Here is a 23538-nt window from a genome sequence, read left to right on the forward strand (position 1 = left end):
CACCTCCGATTTCGTGAAAACGAAAGGATAGGTGATTTGCATATTGCCTTTCAAATTTCTTTCGATTCTTTGATATATTTCTAAAACATTGGCGACAAAAAACAGACAAAGTGTTCAGATCCTCTTTTCTAATAAATAGCCCAACGCCTGACATAATCTTCGACAGAATTCATATTAGAAATTAAGTTCTGTCGAGAATTGAAAGTTCGGGGCTCCCTGTAATAAGGACTTTTAAATATGATCGCTTTAAGCTCTTATATTGGTACCTCAAGTAATGACGTGTCCAACGCTAACGGGACTGTAACTGAAAGAAAAAGAAGAGCAAGAATATTTGAGAGGATTTTTTTTAGATGTTCAATATCCAGGCACTGCAAGGACAAGGTTTATTTATAATTGAAAAGTTTGGACACAATAGTTTTTGAATATCTGTAGGAAATACAGGGTGTAGATTTCAACTTACAATATGGTGGAATGCAAGAACGAACCTTTTTATGATTAAATATCTTACTAATGTTCACTACATCTATTCCTTTGTTTGCTAATGTAAGTTTAAGAAACCGACGGATTGAGTCAGAATTATCTTTCGACACACGTGGAGGGCTTAAAGAACCTGTGCTTGGCAACATTCATAATCACAAACACTAGTTTGTATTCTGTAGTTGAAGAATGTAAGTATGGACTTGCCTTGGCTTCTTCAAATAGTCCATTGAAAAATATCAAGGGAACCGAGTAGAGTTTAGTGCGAATGTGATGAAGGCCTGATTGTTTAATGACGTGTAGGGCAAAAGTGAATCAAAATAGACGCCATATTAATTTGTTCTGTTGTATGATCGATGACCATGACTACGTCTAGGTGTATTGTTAAAAAGCCCCAGCACATTCACAATCGCACACTCTGGCCTTGAGAAATTCTTCACATTATTTATGTTGTCGTTGCGCTCATTTGGATTGTTTGATTGTATGTTGTTTTACGTCCCATTCAAGAATTTTTCACTCATATAGAGATGTCACCATATACCGATGAAGGGCTTCAAATTTTGACCTTTACTCGGCACTCAGGGCCATTGAGCAGTGAGGGATCTTTATCGTGCCAACGCCTGCCGTGACACGGGCCCTCGGTTTTTAAGGTCTCATCCGAAGGACCCGCAACTTTCACTTCAAAGTGCCGAGCGCATGGCGAAGGAACAGTTGCTACCATTTTAAATCGACTTAGGTCAGTCGCGTCAGAGATTCGAACTCACGACCTCCCGATCACGAAGCGAGCGCTCTACCGACTGAACTACCGTGAACGGTGCATCAATTTGGAAAGGCCGTGTCTAGTTTCCTGTTCCAGTATTCTTCTCGTTGTCTACGGAATGGAGTACTCAAAGTAAGACTACATGTATTATTTGGATGATATATCCCTACCAAAACTCTAAACTTTACCGAAAGAAAAGTCAATAAACAACTACAAATTTGTAGTACAGAATTTAGCCATAATGATAGGCAGTGGTTGTGTTTCATATAAAAAAGAACATGCTATTTCTTGAAAAACTTTCAAGGCCATGCTTTAATTCTTTTACATAAAATCTACAATAATTTATAAATTAAGCTCAACCATTTATATTTAAAATTCAATTTAAAAAACGAATGACAAAACGATGTACAATGCCATTAAAATAAAGCCACGATAAAATGAAAGTACATCATCCATAGTGATTTTGACTCACTAAAACTTAAATTGTATCCAAAGAAATGCATTGATTATTATTATTTTAATTTGACAATCCTGACTTGCGAAAATGATCTCTTAGGGGCCTTTACTTATTCATAGATTAAGATAAAATCTGAATATCTTTAAAATCTTTGTACAATTATGATTAATCATTTTTCAAAACTCGTGTATGTACACAATTTAAAAGCACCAAGACACTTAAAATTAGTTAAACGTTTCCAACTATCATATAAAAATACGTTTAAAAAACCCAAATAAATCTGTATAAAATGCCATTTTCATTCTATTTTTGGCACTATATTTCATGTCACATGGGATTTGGAGCGTTTTGATTTACACAAAAACTTGTTCTATGAATGTTCTTATGGCTAAAATGGTAAAAATCACGAGCTGGCTCGTTTCAGTTTTACAACAGGAATTGATGGCTTTCATGTTGAGTTTTTTAGTTAAGTATGCGCTGAGTGGTTCCGAATGATTCCCAGTGACACAGTAACCTTCTAAATTATCGAACACTACTACGTGAACTTGATTGAGCCTGCTACAGTTGATGTTATTATTACGCATGGTTAAAGTTCCGAAAGTATTGTGTGATAAAAAGCTCAGAAAGTCTACACTGGTAATATTGTTACCATCCAAAATTACATTGGTTTTGTTAAATCGAATAAATGCTTCCTTGTGGATTTCAAAAATGTTGCAACTTGTCAAATTTAGCGTTCTCACAGATAAACTTCCAAAAAAGTCCTTGGAGATATTTGTAAAATTGTTGAACGAGGCGTCCAGTTCTTGCAAATTTTCTAAGCTTGCCAATGCTTCTACTGGTAGAGTTTGTAATGTCATGTTTCGTAGTCTTAGAGTTTTTAATGATTCTTCAAGACCACTAAAGTCAGTTTTACTAAATTTCATAATATTTCCACTTAAATCGAGTTCCTCAAGTTTGTTCATATCATCGAATGTTTCATTGAATATTTCTTTCAAGTAATTATATGATAGGTCCAATTTCCTCAGCGACCTAAGTGGTCTAAATGCATCCACGAGAAACATACCTTCCGGCGGAAGTTGGCACGATCTAAGGTTTAGGATGACAAGAGAGTCCCCTATAACACTGAAGGCGTCATAAGAAATGAGATTTACTCCTGTCCCTTCCATGTGCAACTCAGTCAAGTTCTTGTTAGGAATTTTTAAAATGGATTGTATACTTGGGTTGTAAGATAATTTCAGCACTTGTAGACTAGGTTTGGTACCCGTAACTCCAAAGACCTGGTTATTCAGTTCGTTTCCGGAAAGATCCAGATACTTCAATCTATCAAGACCATCAAAAGCTTTTGGAAATACGACCTTCAATCCAGACTTGGACAATGTCAGTGATTCTAGACTTGACAGACTGAGGTTACCGAATGCTTTCTGTTGAATACTATTATACTTTGAGGAACGAGCGCCTTCCATTGATAATAACTTTAGGTTAGCTAAACCACCTAAAAACTGAAGATTTGAAATGTCCACATTGGTATAATCCATATATAAAAAGATCAGGGTAGATGCTAAAACTTTCAAAACTTCTTCATGAATATTGATATTGGGATTATAACTAAGATCGAGCTCTTCAAGTGGCGATCCCTCGAACACACTCGAATCTTTAAGCTCCTTTATTTTATTTGATCTTAAAGCTAAAAACAATAAATTTGGAATATTTCGTACAAATATTAGATCAGCTGATTCAAGACCACAATTGTTCAAGGTCAATTTCTTGAGTTCTTTTATATTACTGAACGCATTATTCTCTATTTCTAAAAATCGATTGTTGTCCAAATTCAGTTCTTGAATAATAGCACCATCAAATAAAACAGAACTAACTGTAAGTTTGAAGAATGAATTATTCCCTAAATTCAAGCGTTGTATTTGCGTGCCTTTGTATTCGGTCAAGTTGGGAAATAATTCAAGGTCGTTACCCTGACAGTTAATCTCGATGACCTCTGCACTCACATTATTTCTATTACTAAAAATTACACACGAACAGAGAGATTGACAGATTTCACTTGAAGCAGCAAGTCTTTGATTGAGCACCAGGAAGAAAGTAAACATTGAAATTGTGCGCTTCGCCAAAACCGCCATCCTTTTCCTGAAAAAAAAAAAGAAAACAGCTCTTTGTTAAAAGTAAGGTTTTTCTTTCTTATTTAAAACATATTGGATGAGTGATTATGAATGGTAAAACATACTGTTTCACATGAATAGATCTTTCTGTTGTTAATTAGAAGTCTCTGCTGAGACTATGGCAGCTAGTGTATGAACTTCTCTGAAAAAGTTGTATTTAGACGTCTGGCATTTACTTGCTTTAGGTTTTTTTGTCCTCCGCTTTTAGGAAAGCAAGGGGACATTAAAGATGTTCGCTCCTGACACTTTTGAATCCACTGCGCAACTCGAAATGTCGTTATTCGATCTAATGTCGTAAAATTTCTGATCAAGGAGCTTTCAAAGAATATAATGTTAAGACTTATTTTATTTAAACATGTTTTATAAGTAGATACTTAAAAAGCAATAATATATATTTTAAGCCGAGATCGTTCTTCCGAATGCGTTTCGCGCAATTTACGACATGCACTATTGTCGTCTGTTTACAAAACATCGACGGAAGGCGAAACGTCAAAAATGGGGAAAGTTAACAAGAAGAGTTGGTTCTGCACCGCTGTCATTCTGTCCGTCTGTCTGTCACAAAACTTCAACTTTGTCATAGCTTTTGATTAGAAGAGATAGGGCTTTCATATATCACACGTATATTACCTGCGACAATACTTTTCCAAATAAACTATGATTTTGGAACCTGTGACCTTGAAGTTTGACCTACTTTTCAAAATTTTTCACATTACTTTAACCTTGGTCATAATTTTTAATGGGAAAAGATAGGGCTTTCGTATGTCAATGTACGTTTTCTGTGACAAAACCTTTCCAAATATACTAATTTTTGACCCTGTGACCTTGATCTTGGCTGCTTTACAAAAAATTTAACATTGGTTATAGCTTTGAATGAGAAAAGACAAAGCTCTCATATTTTAAATTTATATTACATGAAACAAGACCTTCCCAAATGGACAAAAGTTTTTTTTACCCTGTGACCTTGACCTTGAAGTTTGACCTTTTAGAAAAACACATTAACATTGGTGTTAACTTTTGAATAAGAGAAGATAGGACCTTTTGTAGGTAGTTTGACCTACTTATAGAAATTTTTAAATTTTGCCACAGAAGAGATAAGGCTTTTATATTTTTTTTTCAAATGTGCATTACTTGTGACACGACCTTTCAGACTTGTTATGATATTTGACCTCATGACCTTGAAGTTTTATGCAGTTTTGAGAAGCTTCAATCTTGACCAAACTTTTGTTAATTCCAAAAATTAAATTTTTTGTATGATGGACAGACAAGACAGGTCATACCATCAAGACAGTACAATATGCCACAAGCAATAGCATCCCAACCACTAAGACACTGAAAGCGGGGGACCACAACTCTTTGAATTTGCTTCTTTTTCTTCAGGTTTATATTTTTTTCCATGAAAGGTTACATTTCTTCTTCCTTTATAGCAATGATAAAGAATCATCATTTTACTAGAATGTTGATAGTGTAATTTATATCAAATTTAAAATTGAAAAAAACTAAATTCACAATGAATAATTTTTTTGAAACCTCTATTAAGTTATATTCAAATCAGATGAAAACTAAACGAGCAGCAGTTTGAAATAATCAAACAGATTATTTTAATACCTATTGGTGGACCCACATTTCAATGAAATTAGAAATTTATGCACAGACTTATGGACCTTGGTGAAATTGACTTGGACTTGTGATCAACATCAGGGAAAAACTTATTTAGGATTGGCGTCTATACAAATCGTTTACAAACAGACAGACAAAGGTTAAGCTCCTTTGATATTGCAGGGATGAGAAGTTAGACATATACTATACATTATATATATATATATATATATATATATATATATATATATATATATATATATATATATATATATATATATATATATATATATATATATATATATATATATATATATATTGCATGATCATGAGGGAGATATAAAGATTTATTCAGTCAAGAAAAAATACTTTCTTCGAGGGCTTCGTCTGGCTTTCGGTATATACATGTACATGTATGGTAGATTTTTATCTAATGCTATATACATAATCTAAATTCAATAGGTTTGAGCATACTACGTAAGTTGATTTACAGATAAAAACAATACAATATCTGAGATGATATGTGATAAGTATATGTAAGATCATACATTTGAGATTAACCAAATTTACTCTAGATAATAATCAGATGAGCAAAATCATATTGGCTTTATGGAACACAGCAGAACAGCTGACCATATATTTTCTATAAAATCAATAATTGACCACTACAAACTCAAAAAGAAAAAAGTTTATGCAGCATTCATTGATCTGAAAAAAGCATTTGATACGATTTGGAGAGTAGGATTATTTTACATACTTCTAACAAATGGTGTTCCAAAGAAAATTTTCAATGTGATCTATTCTATGTATGCGAACACCAAGAACAAAATAAAGTTTAATGAGGGGTTAGGTGAACCATTTATATCTGAAAGAGGTGTCAAACAAGGTGATGTACTAAGTCCCTTGCTTTTTAACATTTTCATAAACAAAATTGTTGATGAATTGAACAGTATTAACTCTGATCCAATATTAGTAAAGGACACAAAAATACATTGCTTATTATAGGCAGATGACTTAGTTTTGTTGTCAAGTAGTCCTGATGGTCTACAATGTAGCCTGAATATTCTTGAAAATTATTGTGTTAATTGGAAGCTACAGATTAACACGTCCAAATCAAAAATTATAGTATTTAATTCTAATGGTAAAACTTTTTAAAACCATTTTACTATTAAAGGTATCTGTATTGAAACTGTTGACAAATATTGCTATCTTGGTATCTATACTACTATATTAAAATAATAGACTCGAATTTTTGGCCTTTAATACCGGTAAATCGGAAGAGTGCTGTCTTTTGTTTTATATATTTTAAACATAATTGGTACTTGAAGATTACCAATTTATTTTTATTTTTTCTCAATTAACCCTCGCTAATTAATAATCACCGAAAATTCCTCAGAAAATTCCGGAAATCATCTGGATTTTTTGGATTTTACAATCTTGCGCATGTGCATTACACTCACGCTAAATCACAGTGTTCAAGATAAAAGAAGTACTAAGTTATATTTGTTATTTTATATTTCTCTAATAAGAAATAAGAAATCATAAATATATATGAACAGAATATGTAGCAAATTTCCAATGAAAATTTACACATATTTGCATTATCTTTCTGAGTTTATCCATTACAAATGTGATATTGTGGCAACGTGGGTAATCATTCGCCATCTCGGAGACGCATTTATTATATGTTATTTATGTCTCTGGCCATCTCAACGGGGGCAAAAAGCTCATGATCGTAGGAGCAATATTAATGTAACTACCCGATTTTATTTTATCCCTCCTTTCTTTTATGCTTTATTGAGGGGAAGGGGGGGGGGGGTGCTACAACTCCAGCTAGAATTACATCTTAGTGAAGTAGGCATTCTTTTTCCGCCAAAAATTACAATAACATCATTTTCATTTCTTAACTTTGAAATAAATCGAAGTAATTAAAAAACGTCAATATAACCGATATTTTCAATTTGAAATGTGTCTAAATGATTGCATCTTGAATTTGTTCGCTATGTTTACTATTACCTTCACTGCTGAGATTTATAACGCGGTAAATATGAAACATAAACTAAGGGCAAAGAAATATTTGATTCCATGAAAAAAATTCACATTATATTTCTTAGGAGTGTAGTGAAATCAATAGCATTATTGTAGGTTTATAGTTTTGTTATGTAAATACATGTAATGACCTCTGACCCTGGTCTGTCAACAATACGGTGAACACCCCTTGCAATGCATTTCCCATGTGAACCATCAAAGAAAGCATTTTATTGTTTATATTTAAATTCACCTCCAAAATTTCTTTAACTTTCAAAAAAGTGGGTGAAATATGTAAATTATTGTTATTGATCTTCAGTACGTTATTATATAGAAGGGACGGCCTGTTCTTCTAAATATGTAATGGTTGTCATGGTAACTACGCTTGATAGGTAATCTGAAGTCAGCCCTTGCGGTCCGTACAGTTCAATCTATCAATGCTGCTAAAATATCAATCGTTTGTAAAATATAAACCATGCATAATAAATCTCAAAACTATGAGGTGGGACAAAATTAAGATTAAAAAAAAAAATTATTCATTGTTAAAATGAATTATATTTAATCGTAGCAAACAAACTAACGTTTTATTAAATCGCCACAAGAAAAAAATACACCAGCGTGAAAACAAGTTGTCTTCTTCAGCAGCCATGACAGTTCTCAAGTGATGTAATGACTTTTGATGTTTAATACTGCAGTAGATTACCTTTTGTTATCACTAAAAAGATATATAAATGTTTATGAGAAATTTTTTTTTTATTTTTGCTGCATTATTTACGTATGAAGTAAGAAAAATTCCCATATTCAGTTCAAGATCCCGCTCCCAAATTCTCTTTGACTGTCCCAAAATAGAATCGGTCAAGGTCAGTAAACTCAGACTTAACTAAATATTTTGGAAAAAATTAGGCTCTGAATAATTACATCAGAAACATTTATTTTAAAATGTTTCTGATTACATTGTATGATTTCAATTAAAAAATGGAATGATATTGTATGATCCAAAAAGAGTTGTACCCCCCCCCCCCCCCAGGAAAAGGCTTCATTATTTTGCAGCAAGAAGTACTTTCAAGTTCCTACTTTCCTGCTAAGCTTGGTTTATCTAATAATAATGATAATTTATGTTTCCCATATATTTTATACTGTACTAATTCAAGGATATTAATTTTTATCAAAACAGACAATCATGAGAGCATTTTCTTATATCATATATAAAGTACATTTGATATTCTTAATTTTTATTATGATCTCTTGAACAACCAGTATGTTTTTTGGGGGGTGGGGGTATTTGCAAGATAATCTGTTCTGCTTCACATCTGCTAAGTTGTGAAAAAAAAAAAACAGGTGTAGCACATTTTTCCATTTTCATGTCTGCTTTGACAGATTATATACACGTCTATTACCTGTGTATATATAAAGTATATGTATTAGCAGTGCTTAACTCTTTTATTGTTGAGGTCATATTTTGAACAAGTTGAGACCTGCAGTGTTAAAATTGTTACAAAATTTGTTACACCTTTAGTTTAATAACTGATTTGTGTAAAAATACCAGCTTAGCACATTTCTTCATTTTCATTACTTTGCTTGATATGTATCAGCAGTGCTGAACTCTTTGTTGTTGTCGTCATATTTTCAATAAATATCCATAATTTCTTTTATTAAATTTGTTAGGAAAGGTGAAATTTATGTAGCTTTTTTTGTAAGCTCCGGCGTGATTCGAACTCATGACTTGATTTATAGTTAACTGGGGGTCAAACCCATTCTGCGCTACGCCGTTACGCAACAATTTTGCAAAAAAAAAAAAACAAAAACAAAAACCCACCAGAATTATATTCACATTCATTGTTTATCTTAAAAGTACCTTACAATATGAATGTGTCGATGTATCTATTTTGTAAATGTCCGATATGCACATGGATGCATTCATAACAATGTCAAACCGTGCACGCACGGGTCAAAGTCTAGTAAATCTTGAATGTAATGGCAAATTTAACCTTGCTGCAGCTCAGTTAGTAGAAAAAGCCAGAAAAGCTTTATTCAAGATAAAGAAAACCCTTGGAATACATAATTCCTGTCGATTACTTGAAAAATTGTTTGATACCATGGTAATTCCCATTTTGCTATACGGAAGCGAAGTTTGGGGTATTGAGTCGGTCATAAAAAATTCAGGCTCGGCATCTTATGAAAAGCTTCATATTAAATTTTTGAAAGAAATCTTAGGAGTACATTGCAAAACTTCAAATAATGTTTGCTATTCTGAACTCGGGAGACTCCCATTCAGATCAAAAATTATTATGTTTGCTATCAAATACCTTGATCATTTAATTTCATTTGAACATACATTGGCACGTGATATTTTTATCAAAACTAAAGAAAATAACACATGGTCTATGTGTTTAAGGACTTGTCTTAATAACTTAGGGTTTTCTTATTTAACAAATTTTAATATGTCATTGAAACCAGTGCTTAGCATTGTTAAGCAACGTATTCATGATCAAATATTACAAGAACAAAATGCAAGTATTATGAACTCCTCAAAACTATAATTCTATCGAAACTTCTGTTTTAATAATAAACGTGCACATTATGTTGATAAACTAGAGTCACTGCATGATAGATCATTTTTAGCAAAAATTAGGTTAAGTGCACATAATTTAGAAATTGAAAGAGGTAGATATGTTGAAATTAATAAAAATGATAGGTTGTGTAAAGTTTGTCAAAACCTTGATATTGAGGATGAAAAACATTTCATTTTGCTCTGTCCGAAATATGAAGCGCAGAGAAAAATATTCAAAACAAAATTATCTACTTTCCCTAATTTCAACCAAACAATCCATAATAATGACAATTTGTTAAAATCATTGATGAAAACCAGGTGTAAAAGGGTTCTTAAAATATTATCTTCATTTTTATGTCAAATATCTGATATTAGAAAAAATGTTTTAGCTATAAATGAGTAACTACATTGTTATGAATCATTTAGTATTTGATGAGTACACTACATTATTTGCTACACCAATTGTTTGTATTCTTGTTGTGTTCTATTGTATTATTATACTTATTAATATGTTCTGTATGGGCCTTTACCAATTATTGTAATTGTGTTTGTGCCAATAAAATATTTGTATTTGTATTTGTAATTCAAATCACAAATGACTCGATTTAAAAAAAAAAAGAAAAAAAAAAGAAAAGAAACGTTGGAAAATAATCACTCATTTTTTATGCAATAGGAAAATGGACGTGTATTCTGTAACAAAAATTGGTATCTTCTGCGGGGCTTGTCAACATATTACATTATCAGCGGTGAATTCATTCTACGGTCTTTAAAAAGCCGAAGTATAGTAGTTCCGGAAAACGGCGTGATGCAGGCTAACATTAGAATTCTTCATCGACCACAATCCTTTTCATTTCGTCTCGATTTTTCCCAGCAACAGTACAGATGTAATTTGATTCAAAGCAGTCCCGGTACGAGCTCTCCAAAAGCTGATACCGAGTCCGCGGGCCACGAGATGACATTGGATTCACAACACAAATAAATTGGTATAATTTACTTAATGATTGTCTGGGGGATCTTTTCTCAAAAGATCAAATATTTGAATATCATTCGTCATACGAAATTGTTACATAATTCTCTGAATATCGTGGACTCTATCTTTACGCGTAATAGTACAGAACATTTTGCGGGAAATTGCCAATTCAGTGACTAAGATTGGATTTGAAAGCCTTCCCATTGTTCAATACAGAGAGTTTTTACGTCCCTCTTTTTACAACTGTCTATATATTTCAGTGCATATTATATTCAACTGACAGTCAGTAAATTAAAAGTTCCTTTCACATGTAAAAATATACTGGTACTATCGAGCTAAATAACGAATGGACCGTTTCCTGAGAGAATTAAAGTCATGTAATTTTTCATGAGTAACGCATGTTTTAGCATTGTACATTCAAAACACTCCACTCATCAAACTTCTGTACGGATTTACCAACCTTTAAAGTTAACCGAGACATTTATATATAACAGCAAGTTAAGCCGCACCTTTTAAAATTTATATTAGGTAACCAAATGCATTTTCCATTTTAAAATTACTTGTGAAAAACAACTTTATAATACACAAATGCAAACAAGTAATATACTGAGTATTGAATTTCAATTAGAATTCCATTTTTCTTACAATTGCCATTAATTACTTCCTATTAAATTTCACTGTTCTGTGAAATTCATTGCAATTACACTTGCACACAGTTAGGTTCTTTAAATAATTTAGAACTATGCAAACCGATGTACATGTACCGGGTAAATGAAATACAGCAAGGCAAACTGAAGGCCTCTCATGCGTAGCAAGTATACATGATCGGGCACGGAACTCAAGATTTGACTACAAACAAATAAACTTCAATTTTCTTCACCAGCAATAACTTTCTGTCAAGTAAAAAGATCTGTCAAATTCAAATGAAAAAAAAATCAAAGAATTTCATACATATCGATCATAGAATTTAAAATCATGTTCTTAATTATAAATTCAGGCCCAGCTACATGTAATTTGATAACGGTAACAATAAATCCGAGAGTAAAACTGTATACAAGATAATTTTACCTGGCGGCCGCCAGATAATTATTTCAATGGCCGGATCTAGGAACTTACAGTATCTGGCGGCTGCCAGAAACTTATTTGGCGGCCGCCAGATGAATTTTTTTTTTTTTTTTCAACTGGCACCTACTGGCCTCTGCAGAAAACCTCAGTTAAGAGGTATGAAGAAAACCAACTTCTGTAGTGCAGACACCGATTGTCAAAAATTACAAGCCTTATTTTCAGAGACATTCAACAAAAACCAATTATAAAAGGCAGAACTTATATGAAAGTCATAAATTAGTGTTGTAGGAGATAGTGAAGAATATGTTAATATTCAACAGGACCAATTATAAAAGGCAGAACTTATATGAAAGTCATAAATTAGTGTTGTAGGAGATAGTGAAGAATATGTTAATATTTTTATTCCTGAAACAAGGGCTTTCAGTATACACATACATGTATTGTAGATTTTTATTAAAAAAAAGAAGAAATATTTCAAAGAATTTAAAAATTTGTTTCTTGACATCTGTTGTTCCAAATCTAATGGAATTTGTAGATATTTTGAAAGCAGTACCCGGTATATAAGGGAAACAATTCACACAAGGTTTTTATCTTTCTGAAAAAGGGGGAAATCCCTTCATTAATTAGAATGATTTTTTTTATTTTTTCACGCAAGGGGTGATCAAAAAGTTCACGAACTATCTCCGTATCTACATAACCACAATACAGATCGGAATGAAATTTGGCGTATCGTCGGAGACCCTAAATTCGCTATGGTCCTACATGTAGAGTCGTGCCCCTTTTATTCTCCTCGCGTATCCTGCGAGATTTTGTCTGCAGTTGCGCACACCATGAGAAAAATTTAACGACGATTAATTACGTCATATCTGTAACTGCAGACGACAATGAGGTCCAAAAAAGGTTTAAAAAAATAGTATGCTACAAAATTTTAGCTGATTTACTGATTAATCCATTACCAAATAAGTATGCAAATAAAGTCCAATATATTTTTTTTTTTAAATTACGACCTATATTAAGTGCATGAGTGCTACCGTATGCTTTGTTTACATTTTATCAACAGAAGTCACATGACTTCATTGGAATTTGATAGGCCAAGCAAAGTTAATTTTTCCATTCAAGTTCTATTGTTCCTTAGACATTTTTTAACGATGGATTTGTTTGTTTGCTATTGTAGAAAAGTCTCAAACCTCACAAAAGAAATTATAGACTTTATTCTCCAACATAAATGACAAATGCATATAAAATGGTTAAAGAAAAGAAAATGTCAGTAAGAAAAGCTTCAAAAAATTTTCGGGTGCCCGATACAACACTTAGTGACAGGGTTCTCCTAGAAGTTGACCCAGAAACTGCTTTTTTAAAGTAAAACTCCCGTTCTAGACAACCTTGAAGAGGTTAATCTCATCATTTTAAAATAATGACAGCTTTTGTTTATGTGTATGCCAGACTGGAATAAATAGATATTACAATAGATTACGCAATTTTTGTGGGTAAGAGGACCCCTGACAAGCCATTTTCTATGAAGTGGATGAGAGGTTTTTTTAAAGCAATGGCATGACCTTAAAGTTTTGAAGCGACGAGGGTAACAGCATGTAAGAGTAAAAATGGCTTCCTGCGAAACTGTCAAATACTTTAAAAATCTTTGCAACACTCTCTCTTAAAATGATCTTTATGGAAAGCCTCATCTCATCTTCAATGTTGATGAAAAGGGCATTTCTATTGAGCACAAACCACCAGCCAGCCGGTGGTTCTGCTTACTGTCCTGAAATTCTGCTTAGTGTCCTCAGTCAGTAACATCACAGCTGGTTGTGGTAAGACCATCACAATTCTTGGTGGAGGCAGTGCCAGTGGTGTCTCAATACCACCTTTTTTCGTCTTTCCAGGGAAACTGATGATGCCAGAGCTGTTGAATGGAGCAGCCAATGGATGTTGCCTGCTACGGACCATTTCAAAATATTTACAATAGTCAATGTCACAAGTTAATAAGGGAAACAGCAGCAACAATTACCAGGTAGAGCATTTGTAAAGTTGCTTGACAAGGCATATAAAGGCAATGTCTCCCGAAAACATCCAGTCCGGATTTCGTCGCACTGGCATTTACCCCCTTTGCAAAGACGTAGTTCCTTTCAATTGCCTGGCCACTGATTGATTGATTTTGTGTTGTTTTACGTCCCGTTCGAGAATTTTCACTCATATATAGACACCAACATATACCGGTGAATAACTTCAAATTTTGACCTTTATTCGGCACTCAAGGCCATTGAGCAGTGAGGGTTCTTTATCGTGCCAACGCCCACCGTGACATGGGACCTTGGTTTTTTAAAGGTCTCATCCGAAAGACCTCCAACTCTCACTTCAAAATGTCGAGCACTTGGCGAAGGAATAGTTGCTACCAATTTTTTTTATCGACTTAGGTCAGTCGCGGCCGTGATTCGAACACACGATCTTCCAATCACGGAGCGAGCTCTCCATCGACTGAGCCACCGTGACGGTGCCTGGCCACTGAAATTAGAAATGAAAGCCAAGAGAGTGAAAGAGGATTTGAGCAAAGAATTGAAGAAAATGTAGATCAGCAAAATTATGTGGTAAAGTTACAACAGAAAGAGAAGCATCTGAAGGTAAAAAAAGAGTGGTGAGGAAATGAAAGAGAGGAAAACAATGAGCAGGATTGTTTCAGGGAGAGAAATATCACAAAATATATGTCAGCTAATGAAAGATCATGTAAATAGTCTGGGGAAAAAAAAGAAAGGCATAGTGAATAAGAAGCGTCAGAGGACAAGTTTAAAGAAAATTGCACTTCTTCATGACAATACCTGGCCCATCAACAATGAATCTGACTCCAAAACACTTAAGACATTACACTGTACATGACAGTGATGTTGAGATGCATCGGTCTAAACTTTGCTGCCTTTGCAAGACGTTCCAGCCAGATGAGTTGAAGAGATGCAATTCCCTTGTATTTGTGAAGTAGACTCAATGTGACAAGTGTAGCCATTTGATTCACTTGATTTATTGTATTCCAGTGCGTGTTGTACGAAGGAATATCCACATTGTAATGCACAGTAACGCATTTTTATAGTAATGTTACTACTGTTGCTTTATTGAATTTGACAGTAAAATTCAGCTTTGTTAAAATTTTTAATTGTTTAACTGAAAAAAATTTAATTCATTGTAAAGAATTTAATAATTTGTCTTTTAAAAATGTCAACACAAAGTTAAACTCTGAGTTGAAAAAATGAAAAACGCATATATTCATTCTCTTGGCCTTTTTACTTCAATTTCCGCTGACGTCACGACCTTAGGACCTGCTTTTCGAAGTGGCACCTAGAAGACATCGGTAACTTAAATAATTGAAGATGAAAACATTCAATAAAGGTCGATGTATTTATTTGATCACGTTTACTGCAAAGATTGAGAGAAAAGAACATGTTTAATCAAGGTATGGTTTACGAAATGAAGCAGCTTTTCAATTTTATTTACAAACAGTCACGATCAAATTAGGGTAACAACTCATGAATATCCGAGGATACGTAAAGTCATAAACATGATCTATAAAATAGCATGTGTAACGGAAACTTTTGTTTCATGTTTATGACGTCACACTGTCAAAATGACGTCAGTTTGTAGATGACTTGTGACAAAAAATGGATGACTCGGTCGAACTCGAGCAAGGAACAGCTGTAAAGTTTAACGTAAATCTTGGAATTTCCTTTGCAGTAATAATTATATATAAAAATTTGTACAAGGTTTATAAAGACAAAGGACTTGCCAAAAGTTCGATTAGTAATCGGATAGATTGTTTTATTGAAGGAGGAGAGATGACTAAAACTAATGTTTGTTCTGGGTGCCCTGTGAAATTAAGTTGGGAGAGAGATGTGTCGTTAGTTGAGCAACTTATAGTAAAGGATAGCCAAGTATCAAAAAGAAAATAGTTAAATATCTTAATAATAAAAAAATAATTAATCCCCTAAAATTTCAGTTTGTTAGACTGTTAACAGATGAGATATGGTAAAGAGTAAGCGCCTATACTTGACTCACATTGGTTACACGACGCAGCCAAGACATAGGAGCCGGATTGTGATGGACACCATTCTCATACTGGGAAAAGATATCCTAATCCATACATCCTCTTGCCGAAACTTGACAATTTGTGACAAATTGACTATACTTGTTATAAATATTAACTTGTATGGTAAGAAAAATAAGACCCGGGAAAATCTTTGGGCTTCTGTGAACAGGAACGGAGCTCGGTGTTCAACGAAGAAAGGTGGGAAAATTTTTTGAGCCTTAACACCGACAGAAAAATTAGGCTAAAGTCTGTTAAAAAATACATAGTGCAGTAATTAAATTAACCATGATTGCAATTGGACTTTGGAGGCTCCAAATAGGCCTTTTTCTGTTTCGAAGTATGCGGATACACGCTAAACCCCGAAAGTCAACAGAGTGCAAGTCTTCGTCTGCCTTGTTGAAAAATGTTCTGAGTAAGACTCGCTGTGTATTGGTGGTCGCCATAGTTGTGCTTAAAGTTCTACAACAGTGCGGAGATATCGAATTGAACCAGGACCCTTGAATGAGGACGAAAATCGACAACTCACTAGACAAACCCAAAGAAGGTTGACGTTTGAAAACCGAGGATATTCGGACGTTCTGAAAGCTATCGGAGAATTAGGTTAAGATTTAAGAGGAGACATTTGCTATATTAATGATAAACTAGAAGCAAAATAAAGCTTTAGAAGACAGGGTGTTACATCTTGAAAATAAAATAAAAGCAAATCAAGACCAGAAAAGACAGTGCAACGTCATTTTTCATGGAATAGAAGATGGAGGCACTAAACCACAAGAGACGTATTAGAAAGTTTACTCACTCCTGGAATAACAGCTACCCAATATCAAGGTTGCCAGGCATACAGACTCGGAAAATCAGGTCAGAATACACAGAACCCTCGCCCAATACTGATCAAGTTAACAAGTCCAATGTTGGGTGACATGAGAAGGAATTTTTTGTTTCAATATTGTCCATCCTTAAGAGAGGTTGTATCAATTTGTATTGATCAGCTTTTTAATAGCAAAGACAAAAAAATGTTCTCAAACGCACTGCTGTATTGTCTATGAGACAAGAAATGATATCACTATGATCTATGATATACTATGGTAAAGCAATACAGTATTGTTCCTGTTTTCAATTTTTATGCTTATGCATTGCATTATGTATATAAAATGTTTATGATGAATATGATGCCTAAATGTACAGTAGGCAATGGCACTTTGAGTACTAAATAAACATCCTATCTTATGTCGAGTAACCGCCTGGACCACGCGATTCAAGCATAGACAGAACGGTGGCATATGTGCATTAAAACTGGAGGGGCCTACTTTAGAAATAATAAACACTGAAACCCAGTTTGATTACTTTTATGGAAGTTATTCATTTAGTTCTCGAACCTTTTGATCACCCCTCGTAAACCTTTGCTTAGAAGCTAATAATAAGAATAAAATTGTTCCTAGCTATTTGTTCATGAAATACTCTGTTTCTACTTAAATAGAACTGGATTGAGGACATCAAGAAACTAGTTTGAACGTTTAGCGTTATATCCCCTGTCTTGTTGAAACACTCAATTTTAAGTTTGCCAAGTATGTCTAAAGATAAATTTATTCAGAATTCTGTATTCTCTGGCGAATGTCCTGTTTAACTGAAACGCTAGAAATTGTTTGTCCCCGGAGACAAAAAGAAAATGGCTATTTTAACAGTTGTCACTAAATCCATTTTGGTCCGTTACTCGGATCAATGAAGTCATTGCTTTTGGATACATAATATATCCGGTGCTCTCTAAACTATGTAGGGCTTTTTTCCACAGAATCTTTGACGTTTAATCTTTTTATGATTGATGAAAAATGACATCTTCTATAAAACCTCTCGGTCAAACAAACCATAAAAATGCTAAAAAGCTCCTTATTACACAGTGCCTCAAAGTAACCCTTTTTTTTTTTTGAAGCACAAAGAACACAAACAGATAGCAGAGTTTATATTTACGGGAAAAATCCGGAATTTATGACAGTGAGGCATCGACATTTAGTTTTGCTTGTATCTCTCAATATCATCAAATTATTCCATAGGGTCCCATTAATGTTCTACTGGCAGTTAAATACATTTAGTGTAAATGATTAATACAGAAATAATCCATAGGAAACAAAATAAACGGCGGACAAGTCAAGGCAGACTCCATAGAACTCCGACTTAAATAATTTATCTCAGTAGTTTATCCTTCATAATAACAGACAATGATTTAATTAGCTTATAGAATTCATCAACTATAATTTAGTTTATAAAGATGACGAAAAAAAAAAAGATGTAAAGGCATAGCGTTAACTGATTCAGACAGAATTTATATGTTTCTTAATAATCTAACCATTGTACAACTTCCGTATAACTATGTTATATATTTTCCTTTCTTCATTGCATTAATAATTAAATATCTACTTTTAATTTTCTTCATATTTTTTTTTCAACAAAAGAAATACTTTATATCCGAAATTTTAGATGAGATGTTTTCCAAAGTATTAGACCAAATTGAAATAAAACATGATAATGACATGTACGTGGAACCAAACCTTCTTCTAATGAGATGACATATGATTAAAACAATTGAAAATCAGCAGACTTTTGCTGTTACAGAGTTAAATACTGTAACTGTGCCATTATTGTTTAATGTATAGAATGTACTCAGTCGGTCAAACAATAAAGATTACTCATTTTGTGTCTCAATATAGACATTTTTTCAACAAATTAAGAGCCACACGATTTTCATTTGAATCACTTCTTAAAAACCAGCAGTTTTTTTTAGACATATAACACACCAATACATTGTTCACAAATACTTATTGTCATAATAAATACGTATTTATGAAAAAAAAAATTAAAATTTCTAAAGAAATGACGTTGAATTCAACATTTTAAACTTCCAATGAATTGATTTGATTTAGATGAATTGATTAAAAAATACTTACCTAAATGATGAGGCTTATTCTTTTTTCACACCCAAAAGTAAAAAAAGTTTAGATTCCCCCTTTCTTTTCGTGTCAGATATGCTTAATGCGTGCGCAAACAGCAATTTCCACGACATTCAAAAAGTGTTAAAATCAAATAAACTAGCAAATTGACAGCCATCGATTGACAATGATCCCTGAAACTTGTATGGCTTTGGGCAATAAGCGCTTAATTCCTTCAATCTTTCTGTCCTTTCTCTGCCATTTTATATTAATCATATCGAGTTATATTTCGTATTGGTTACACATTCCCAACGAACATAGAACATTTCATATAGTATGATAAATTTTAAGCAGTGAATAATTTTCCCGCCTGCGTCCTTTTTATCATCAGGAGGCAGACGACGGGCAATCAATGTCGGCTGCTGTTACTGCGGACAAACAATTAGCAATCCTGGCCGCCACCGGAATAACGGGTGAATATTTTCTATCCAGTATCCTTTACTGTGACAGTTCATCACACACGGTGGCTAGTGCCATTAAATGACCCCTCAGAGCGCCGTGGTAATGAGATTGTTTCCATGCCATTAGTGACATGTTGCAATTTTTACGATTTCATTAGATGCATTTTAGACAATCCGATAAACTTCATACGACAAGAACACATCACTGTGCCATCCTGTGTTTGAACATTTCCGAAAATCGAAGAGGTTTCATTTTGATTACTTACATACAAATGTACATTTAGGTATTTTGGAACGGGTTTTTGACTTTTTTTAACTATATAAATCATTTCTCAGACTCTTTCTTCAATTGACAGGGTAAAATTTTAAATCAGTTGCGTCGTTCACTTTGTGAATAAACAACCCAGCTTGCAGTATTATTCAAACATGGAATTAGAAGAAAGTCTTTGGCATTGAAAAAAAAATAAATGTTATTCTACATAAAAAAAGAAACTTTCCCTGTATATACATGATATACGTTATGTATACAAACTATCGGAAGCTCATACAGCAATAAGACATACTTAGAGAAAGAGTCGACAAGGGTTATTTATTTGAGCACCTGATGATTATGACCAGGATTTAAGAACCAAAAAGGGTATATCAGATTCATAATAGACAATCATCTACAAAGCACTGTGATGGAAAATCTGCCATTCACAAAGTTGCAAATAGACGACCGCCTTTCATTTACTTGTCACAAATATCATAGTACACATTATAGTGTAGGTAGTCACTTAAAGTTCAAATTCACATTCACTTTATACAACTATTCTTCACGTATATTAAAGTCCAGGCTTTTTGATATCATTGACAGCTGCTTTTTCAATAAAAATGGAACACGTAAATTTACTGACTTTGTCATTGGTCATTTGCAGAATTACTTTGTTAAATAACATTGTAATTGTACACACAAGTACTTCGAAGTTGAGTTGATGATAAAAAGATGCTTGAGTTTCTGTTTGACAATATCTATGTAATTTTTGGAGTTCAAGTCTTCCAACAATCTGTTGGAATTTCTATTGGTCCTAATTGTGTCCCGTTACTAGCAGACCTATGAATCAGAATTTATTCAAAATCTTCTACATGAAAAAGAAGACGTCTCTTCCTTCAATTCAACATTTAGATAAATCGACGATGTTTTATCACAACTAATAATATTATATTTCTATCCTACGTTGATTCGATGTACACCTGTTGAACTCGAAATAAACAAAACTTTATGATAAACTTGATGACTTCAACTTTTCTATCCCTTTCTTTTATTCCCTTATTTCTGTAGCAATATACTATTATCACCTGCATACGGAGTTTATGTCTCCCAGTTGATTCAATACACAAAGATACATTGCTGGGTCTAGCAAATGCTCTACCAAACCCTTATCTTTACTCCTTACAAAAATATTAATTGCTGTAAAGGAGAAACTTCAGACATACTGTACTACAGCTTATTCTAGAAGTCGAGAAAATCAGATATGGATCCTCAAAAACTCGAAAGAACTTTTAGAAACTTTAAAATCACCAAACTTTTCAAAAGTCTATAACATCAAATGAAGACCAAGTTTTCCAACAAATATGCTCCTTTATTAGCTGACCTGTTTTTATATTCCTATGAAGCAGAATTTATTTAAAATCTTCTACACAAGAAGAGGAAAACACTAGCTCTTTCCTTCAATTCGACATTCAGATATATCGACGATGTTTTATCAATTAACAATAGTTATTTTCATTCGTATGTCGACTCGATATATCCCGGTGAACTTGTAATAAAAGACACCACAGAGTCTGCCAAATCTGTTTCATATTTAGTTGTTTAACTGACTTTAGAAGATAAAGGCCAGTCATGGCCGTAGGAACCGGGGGGGGGGTAGCAACATTTTTTTGGAGGGGGGTCGTTTTGTTGATTTTTTTGAAGATTGATAGTCTTGAAAATTGTTAAGTCAGATGAATATAATATCACCAGAAATTCATCTTCGGTGTCTTGAACAACATTTCCACCAATGAAACAAATTTTTACTTCACTCATCTTTTATCAATCACAAAAGAGAGGAAGTACGTAGTCCGAATGCTCTGTATACTGTCTTCCAAGGAAGACGGTAATCTGACACGGATGGTTTCGAAAAAATTGCTAAAGATGACTTAGCAAATGAGAAATGGCGGCGTTTAAGTTTCTCGATATCATCGATGCTTCTATGTAATTAAATAAGTATATTTAAAAATAACAATATTTCTACTGAGTATACCTCAACCTATTGAGTGTCCTTGAGTTATTCTTTAACTGTCCTCGATTTGAACATCAATGCCAAATAAATTGTTAAACACAGGTTTTCACCATTATTGATGATTGATTATTTGTTGTTAAACGCACAGTTGGTGGTATTTTAGCCATATTTCTTACGTAAAAATAATTTTTTATAACCAATTGTTTTAGTTTCTCTGGCTACTCTTTTTCGAAAACCAGAGAAACGATCAGCCTACTCTTTTATAAAAACTAGAGAAACTATATGAAGAAAAGGTGTTCATTCTGCTCATTTGTATATCGGCGATATTGGTTTGATTTTTCTTCACATCCACTACCGGAAATGTCAAGATTGTTGATACCAAAGTGAAGGTTGTGACTGCCTTTTGATTTGAAAGTATATTGGTGTCTTAACATTTATGATTATGTTAGTGTTTATTGCAAGTTGACAGAGTTATTCCGCCGATAAATAGGTGCAGGAGAAAGTCTGTCTTTATAAAATACAGAAAGATTTATCATTTCGTGAAGAGTTACGACCGCTTTTTTAATTTGAAAAGGGTAAACTTCTTGCATCAATTTGACCTTCTTATTATTAAAAACGGCATCATGTGTTCTAAAATTCTATCCATATAACTATGACGAGGCTGAAGAAAAAAACCAAAACGTAATGGACTTGCGGGTTTAATTATAAAAATTAAAAGAAATTAAATGGACTTTCAAGTTTATGCAGGGTTTTATGAATATTAATGAGCAGTAAATCACGTGGAAGCAATCTCATGAATAAACTGCATACCATTTCTCCATATGCGATATTTTGCGTGCAAAGGGGGTGTAATCCTTAACACGGGGCACCCTTTAAATTCCCATCCATAGATCTAAACTTTAAATATATGAAAACCATTAAAATTGTAATGTCTATATATATTTACAAAAAACCTACAAAAGATATCACCTTAAATGGTTACACCATACAATAAACATTGAAATATAAACAACTTTAAACACTGAGATTCGTGTCAAACCATGAATTAACCAAAGTTATTTTAATTTTCCGAAACCTTTTCTTAAATAGCCCACACAATTGACTTATCAATCAGGGATTATAATAACAATCTTGCCTGAGATTATTTAGTAGCGTAATCTGACCGGATTAATGACGGTCACACACCTTTTTTTACTTTTTAACTTTGTCTTTAATCCTCTTTGTTGTGGACAGGTAAAAAGTCAAAATGGCGGAACAAACAGAAAGTAAGTTTACTCTCAGAAAAAATATATATATTTAGCTCTTGTTCAATTTATCTACATTGCCTCAAACGTTCTAAAAAATTATGTACAAAAAGGTAATAATGGAACTGCAATGATGTTAATTATTTCATGAATTACTATCAGGCTTACAATTATTTTATCAATGTTGACTGTTTTATGAAGTATCACTGAATAAGTATGAGTTGATCGATGAGTAATGAAAAGGTGAAGAGTAAACCACTAGCTTGCAATGTATTAAGTGGAGTTTGGTAGATCTTTAATAATATACAGACTGATTAATACGCTTAAAGTACATATGTCGTGAAATATATCTTATTAGCATCATTCCTGATGCCAATATTGATTTTCGCACGCCAAGTACAAATATTTTTTGCATAAAAACTCACTAGAGAAGAGATTTGTTTTTAAAAAAAGAAAAACCTGAATATCCTTTACCAGGGGATACATTAAAGTCACATAAAAAGTTACCCAGGGTTA

At 33.3% G+C, this 23538-nt stretch overlaps 1 protein-coding gene across 1 annotated transcript; it reads right to left on the bottom strand.

Moving 5' to 3' along the window:
- Window positions 1-1555: 1555 nt before the first annotated feature.
- Window positions 1556-19664, bottom strand: LOC133194061 (leucine-rich repeats and immunoglobulin-like domains protein 1). The gene is made up of 2 exons (XM_061329999.1): window positions 19075-19664; window positions 1556-3830 (listed from the first exon to the last, which is right to left on the bottom strand). Exon 2 carries the CDS (start codon window positions 3821-3823, stop codon window positions 2048-2050), a length of 1776 nt encoding a protein of 591 aa, XP_061185983.1. The 5' UTR covers window positions 3824-3830; window positions 19075-19664; the 3' UTR covers window positions 1556-2047.
- Between the last annotated feature and the right edge of the window lie 3874 nt (window positions 19665-23538).

This window comes from Saccostrea echinata, unplaced genomic scaffold, assembly GCF_033153115.1.
Source record: "Saccostrea echinata isolate AGI-Se365-2 ecotype Australia unplaced genomic scaffold, CSIRO_AGI_Sech_v1 ptg000001l, whole genome shotgun sequence".
Taxonomy (NCBI): domain Eukaryota; kingdom Metazoa; phylum Mollusca; class Bivalvia; order Ostreida; family Ostreidae; genus Saccostrea; species Saccostrea echinata.

What these genes read in the sequence shown, in the direction of transcription:
- LOC133194061 (XM_061329999.1), bottom strand. Translation starts at nt 3,823, where the DNA reads ATGGCGGTTTTGGCGAAGCGCACAATTTCAATGTTTACTTTCTTCCTG.